This window comes from Anas platyrhynchos, chromosome 32 (assembly GCF_047663525.1).
Source record: "Anas platyrhynchos isolate ZD024472 breed Pekin duck chromosome 32, IASCAAS_PekinDuck_T2T, whole genome shotgun sequence".
Taxonomy (NCBI): Eukaryota; Metazoa; Chordata; class Aves; order Anseriformes; family Anatidae; genus Anas; species Anas platyrhynchos.
In genome coordinates, this window is record NC_092619.1 from 1,585,223 (window position 1) to 1,592,187 (window position 6,965).

The 6,965-nt window shown below is 61.0% G+C and overlaps 1 protein-coding gene across 1 annotated transcript; it reads right to left on the bottom strand.

Moving 5' to 3' along the window:
• Positions 1 to 3,034: 3,034 nt before the first annotated feature.
• Positions 3,035 to 6,183, bottom strand: LOC119714680 (scavenger receptor cysteine-rich type 1 protein M130-like). Its single transcript, XM_038171660.2, has 5 exons — positions 5,925 to 6,183; positions 4,388 to 4,702; positions 3,953 to 4,279; positions 3,558 to 3,872; positions 3,035 to 3,432 (listed from the first exon to the last, which is right to left on the bottom strand). Exons 1-5 carry the CDS (start codon positions 6,181 to 6,183, stop codon positions 3,035 to 3,037), a joined length of 1,614 nt encoding a protein of 537 aa, XP_038027588.2.
• Positions 6,184 to 6,965: the final 782 nt, after the last annotated feature.

The following is a 6,965-nucleotide window of genomic DNA, read 5'->3' on the forward strand; positions in this document are numbered from 1 at the left end:
TCAGCCAGGCTGTGCCATGAGCTCCCCAAATTTGTGTGGCCATGTCACACACCAGTAGCAAGTGGACATTGCAGCAATGCCCAGCACTCACCTGAGCAAATGACAGCAGCAGCGTTCTCCTGGGAGCACGGCGAGGCCCCCAGGGCAGTCACCGGGCACTGCCCCAGGTGGGCTTCAGTCCCGTCACAGTGGAACGAGTCTCTCCAGACGGGGCCGGTTCCTCTCCCAAAATGCCCTCCTCCAGGAATGGACTCAGCAAAGCCACAGCCGAGGTGCCGACACAGAACGTGGGCATCCGAGAGGTCCCAGCGGGAGGCACAGAGGGTCCCCCACGTTCCCAGCACCTCCACCTCCACCCTGCCCTCACACGCTGTGCTGCCATTCACCAGCCTGAACCCTGTGTACTCTGGGGACAAAGGAGGGTGAGAGAGGCCACATTTGTGCTCTTGCTCTCACAGGAGCTGCAGGAGAGGCCAAAGGGACAGCATGCCTTTCTCCTCCTGCAGCACTCTCATTTTAGGGCTGCAGACCACCACCTCACCCCACCTGTCCCCCACACAGCACAGCCCAGTGCCACCCTGCTCTCCTGCCCCCACCAGAACCCCATTGTCCATCATCCTACTGCAAGTCCTTACGTGTGCAGGTGACACGAGTGCCATTGCTGTGGGTGCAGGCCTTGTCCTTGGAGGTCCCCCAGGGGCAGAAGAGGATGGTGGATTCATTCCCCACACACTGCAGCTCTCTGTCCCAGACAGGACCGGCCCCTTCTCCCAGCTGAGCTGCCCCATGGACAGACAGGGCTGTGCCACACTGCAGCTCCCTGCAGACCACCTCGGCAGCTTTGGCATCAAAGTGAGAGTGACAGACAGCTTTCCACTGGTCCCTGTCGTAGACCTCCAGACTTCCTGAGCAAGGGCTTTCCCCTCCGACCAGCCGCACAAATCCTGGAGCAACCAAGGAGACCTGTGAGTTCCCAGAGCCCTCTGGCACTTCCGTGCCCACCTCCCACCTCATCCGTAAAGTGGCAAGATTCAGAGCTCCACGGTCAGCCCAGAAGTTCTCAGTGGGTGCTGATGGCACAAAGACATACGGGCCCCCCTGCTGCTCCTCTGAATCCAGCCCAGTACCCATGGGCTGCCCTCTCTCCCAGCCCCCGGCTGCAGGCACCGCTCAGACTAATTGCTGCTGGTTGGAGCCCCTGGGCTGCCCAGCACCGGCCCCAGCACTGCAGCACTCACAGCATGTGGACCCATGGAAAGGGGCCCAGGCACTGGGGGCTGCTGCAGTTGTCTCTGCCCTGCCGGGCTCAGGCCAGGCTGAGGAACCACTTGGAGCTTCCAAGAAAGTCCCCTGTTCCCAGGGGCTGCTGGAGCTCTTGGGGAGCTGCTGTTAGAATGGGGCACATCTGGGGAGCAGGTAAAGGGGGGTCCACAGACAGGGACAAAGTGTGGTGCTGGGCATGGATGACCCCATCCACCAGCCACACATAGAGCAAAAGAGCAGGCAGAGAGCAACCCTGGGCTGACACGAGCTCCCGGTATGAGGGCAGGCACCGAGGAGAGCCAGGAGGTGCTGGCACAGCCTCTGGGGCGCAGGGTAGGCAGGAGAGGCTGGGCAGTGGGTCAGCACGGCCTGGAGGGGCCGTGTTCATGGGGGCTGGCACTCATGGGGTGACCCCAGGACATGAACAGGGTGCTCCTTGCCACCATGTTCCTCTGCACAACCTCAGTGCTCCTGCCCTCTGAGCAGCCCCTCTGCTTTGGCCAAGGTTCTCTTGGCTGCTGGGGGTAGAACCAAAAGTCCTGGGCCATTGCACGCCCTTCCCTGAGGCTGCTGGTGGCTGGGGGAGCTGCTCTAGATTCCCCTGGCATAGGGACCAGCCTGCCAGACAGGGCCTGGGTGAATGGGATGACAAAGATGGGAACCAGGCAACACAATGGGGAAAGGTGGGGGCTTTCCTCTCCCAGCGCCAGGCACCTCCCCAGTTGGCTGCTCCAGCTTCAGGGCCAGGCTCAGTGTGCTCCCACTGGGCTTTCTCCAGGGACAAGGGACACCAGCAGTGACAGACCCAGCTCAGAGTGCAACTTGACACACAGAGCCATGTTCTGGTGTCCACTCGTTGCTTCCTGAGGTCACAGCCAGGTCCCTTAGGAGTGTCCTCATCCCAGAGGTAGGGAACAAGTTCAGTCCTTACCTGAGCATGTCACTCCAGCATCCAAGCTGTGATCGCAGTCTGTTTGACCCCAGCCATTGTGTGTGCAGTCAGACAGGGCAGACTCATTGCCATTACAGTGAACATCATCCATCCAAATGGAACCAGATCCTGGTCCAAAGTGTGCCTTCTGAGGAGCTTCGAGAGCAACCCCACAGCCCAGCTGCCTACAAACCACTGCAGCATCGGTCATTTCCCATTGGTCACTGCACACGGTCCCCCACTGACCCCGGTGTTTCACCTCCACTCTTCCAGCACAGCGCCTGCCGCCATCGGCCAGCCTCAACTCTGCAGTCCCTTCAAACACCAACACAGGAAGGGTCAGGAGAGCTTTGAGCCCCACAGTGTGGGTCTGCGAGTTCTTTCTCTGCTGCCCAGGCAGAGTCACAGGCCCCAGGGTGGGAGCCCTGTCCCCACTGATTGTCACTGGTGTGTTGGAGGGATCCTTCCTCTGCCCATGGGCTGCACTGCTCTGGGGATGCCCAACTCCAGCCCTCCTGGGCCATTTGCTGCCCACAGCCCTCATAACCCCCTCTTCCAACCCCATTGGCCCCCTGCCCCTGCCCATGCCCACCCACATACCACCCCCAGTCCTGCACAGGGTTCTCACTCCTCCCCTGACCAGATCCTTCTCCAAAGCAACGTGACTCTAAACCCCATACTTCTTCCTATCCATCACCTCCCCCAGGCACCTCTCAAAGGCACCGAAACCCCAGGAGCTGATGGCATCCTGGCCGTTGACTGCTGCTGGTGGATGTGGGTGGCTCTGGGAGCTTAAGTCACCTTTGTACCACCAGCAGCAACAGGGTCTAATGCAGGAAGTCAAAGCCCCTCTGGGTTCCTTCTCTGCATTTCGCCATACCCAGTGAGGAAGTGGACCTGGTGCCTTGATGGCTCAGATTTACCATTGCAGGTGATGTGGGTCTCTTCTCGGAGGTCATCACATGACTGCAGATCCCAGGGATGAGAGGGACACTGCCAGAAGGAGCTGTTGCTCTTCCCACACTCCACGTGATCCAGCCACGTGATGCCAGACAGCTTGGCAGAGTTAGAATCTGTTTCCAGTTCCCCTTCATTCCCGCAGCCCAGCTCCTTGCACACCAGTGACACCGTCTCGGTGGTCATGGAGTTGGAGCAAACGCTGCCCCACGTCCCGTTGTAGAAAACCTGCAGGCGCCCGGAGCAGCCGTCGCTGTTCTCCAGCCTCAGGGCCATGAACTCTGGAAGGAGGAAAGGCACCAGGGACGTCCTTGGATGTCAGCCACTGAGGGCCTTGGCTCTACGTCTCTCTACCCTCACCCCGGACTCACTGTCCACGTCTCCCAGTCCTGCTCCCAGCACAGACCTGAACAGATGACTCCAGCGTCCTCCTTGTGCCCGCAGCTGTGCTGCCCCCAGGCCTCGGCAGGGCAGTCCCAGAGAGCAGCTTCAGCCCCGGAGCAGTTGACGCCATCCAGCCAGATCTGCCCGGAGCCCTCCCCAAACCGAGCAGAGCTGGCTGCCTCCAGGGCCCCTCCGCAGCCCAGCTGGTGGCAAACGACGGCGGCGTCAGCCAGGTCCCAGGCGTCGTCGCAGACGGTGCCCCAGCGCCCCTGGTAGTAGATCTCCACTCTCCCGGCACAGCGCCCAGCCCCGTCCACCAGCCGCACCCGCCGGCTCCCTGCAGCGGGGAGAACCCCGGCTGTCAGGGGCTGGCTGCACTCCCAGACCCACACTTGGGGGACGTGCAGCACCACTCACCCCGGCACACGACCCCCACGTCCTCCATGATCCCTGCTGCTGGTGTGCTCTCAGGTAGGGAGGTGTTGCAGAGGCTCAGGTCAGCCTCGTGCCCTGCACACCGCACCCCACGCAGACCCACGGGGCCCAGACCTCGCTCGGCCCTCACGGGGGTGTAGGCTGCCTCTGCCTCTCCGCACTGGAGCTGCCAGCACACCACGCTGGCCTCCTGCATGTCCCACTGCTCATCCAGGACTCTGCCCCACGTCCCGTGCTGGAAGACCTCCACGAGCCCATCGCACCGGCTCCCTCCGCCCACCAACCGTACAGACATGTGGTGACCCGGGCCTGGTGAGAGGAGAAATTCAGCAAGGCACTGCCATGGGGTCCAAAGCTGTGGATGGCCTTGTCACACTCCAGGGCCAAATGGACTTTGCAGCACTGCCCAGCACTCACCTGAGCAAATGACAGCAGCAGCGTTCTCCTGGGAGCACGGCGAGGCCCCCAGGGCAGTCACTGGGCACTGCCCCAGGTGGGCTTCAGTCCCGTCACAGTGGAACGAGTCTCTCCAGACGGGGCCGGTTCCTCTCCCAAAATGCCCTCCTCCAGGAATGGACTCAGCAAAGCCACAGCCGAGGTGCCGACACAGAACGTGGGCATCCGAGAGGTCCCAGCGGGAGGCACAGAGGGTTCCCCATGTCCCCAGCACCTCGACCTCCACCCTGCCTTCACACGCTGTGCTGCCATTCACCAGCCTGAACCCTGTGTACTCTGGGGACAAAGGAGGGTGAGAGAGGCCACATTTGTGCTCTTGCTCCCACAGGAGCTGCAGGAGAGGCCAAAGGGACAGCGTGCCTTTCTCCTCCTGCAGCACTCTCATTTTAGGACCGCAGACCACCACCTCACCCCACCTGTCCCCCAGCCAGCACAGCCCAGTGCCCACCCTGCTCTCCTGCCCCCACCACAACCCCCATCAGCATTATTACATCTCGAGTCCTTACGTGTGCAGATGACATAAGGGTCATTGCTGTGGGTGCAGGCCTCATGCCCAGGGGCTCCCCAGGGGCAGAAGAGGATGGTGGATTCATTCCCCACACACTGCAGCTCTCTGTCCCAGAAAGGACCGGCCCCTTCTCCCAGCTGAGCTGCCCCATGGACAGACAGGGCTGTGCCACACTGCAGCTCCCTGCAGACCACCTCGGCAGCTTTGGCACCAAAGTGAGAGTGACAGACAGCTTTCCACTGGTCCCTGTCGTAGACCTCCACACTTCCTGAGCAAGGGCTGTCCCCTCCGACCAGCCGCACAAATCCTAGAGCAACCAAGGAGACCTGTGAGTTCCCAGATCAGGCAAAGAGCAGACCTGGGCTGACACGAGCTCCCGGTGTGAGGGCAGGCACCGAGGAGAGCCAGAAGGTGCTGGCACAGCCCCCTCTGGGGCACAGGGCAGGCAGGAGAGGCTGGGCAGTGGGTCAGCACGGCCTGGAGGGCCGTGTCCCTAGGGGCTGGCACTCATGGGGTGACCCCAGGACAGGAACAGGGTGCTCCTTGCCACCATGTTCCTCTGCACAACCTCAGTGCTCCTGCCCTCTGAGCAGCCCCTCTGCTTTGGCCGAGGTTCTCTTGGCTGCTGGGGGTACAACCCAAAAGTCCTGGGCCATTGCACGCCCTTCCCTGAGGCTGCTGGTGGCTGGGGGAGCTGCTCTAGATTCCCCTGGCATAGGGACCAGCCTGCCAGACAGGGCCTGGGTGAATGGGATAACAAAGATGGGAACCAGGCAACACAATGGGGAAGGGTGGGAGCTTTCCTCTCCCAGCACCAGGCACCTCCCCAGGCTTGGCTGCTCCAGCTTCAAGGTCATGCTTGTTGTTGGCACCTGGGCTGTACTTTTCCCAGGGACATGTGACAGACTGAGCTCAGAGCCCTGACCCATGAGCTGTTACCCTTTTCCCTTGTCCCAGTCTCAAAAAGTGTGTAATAGGTTTAACCCATACCTGAACATATCACTCCAGCATCCAGATTGTGAGAACAGTAGGATTCACCACGTCCTGCATGATTGCAGTCAGACAGGGCAGACTCCTTGCCATTACACGCAACAGCAACCATCCAAATGGGCCCAGATCCTGGCCCAAAGTGTGCTTTGTGAAGAGCTTCAAGAGCAACCCCACAGCCCAGCTGCCTACAAACCACTGCAGCATCGGACATGTCCCAGTAGAAATGGCACACGGTCCCCCACTCGTCATGGAGTTTCATCTCTACTCTCCCAGCACAGCGCCCGTCACCATCTGCTAGCCTCACCTCCGCAGCCCCTTCAAACACCAACAAAGGAAGGGTCAGGAGAGCTTTGAGCCCCATACTCACAGACCCCCTCCCCAGGCATAATCACAGTCCCCAGGGTGGGATCTCTGTCCCCATATGCTCTCCCAGGGGCAATGGGGGGTCCCTGTTTTTCCCATGGGCTATGCTGGGCTGGGGGTACCCAGCTCTAGCCCTCCTGGGCCATTTGCTGCCCCATGGCCCTCACCACCTCCTCCCACCCCAGTGGACCCCTGTCCCCGCCCATACCCATCCCTACACAGCCCCCAGCCCTGCATGGCGCTCCCACTCCTCCCCAGCCCAGTGTCCCCCAAACAGCCCCATGCCCCTGAGCAGCTTCCATTGCCTATTGTCTGCCACAGGCACCTCCTAAAACCACTGTCCAACCCAGGAACTCTAGGGTGCCCACAGGGCACTGAATGATCACAAGGATCCCAAAAACCCTTCCTCGTCCCTGCTGTCAGATCAGTCCCTCTGCTTGGACAGGGCCCCAGGAAGGACACTTCTGTACCACTTCTGGGTGCAGATGCCCCAGTCCCCTTCTGTTAATGGGACACAACCTGTCTTCCTGGAGTAAGTGTTTCCCCAGATCCCAAGGGCAGGGAACAGCACACAACACCCCTGGGGCATCCCAGACATTGGCTGTGCCCTGGAGCTCACTGAGGGTCACTCTCTCTGTCTGGGACTCCTCCAGATCCAGAGGCACAGTGATGGGGAAC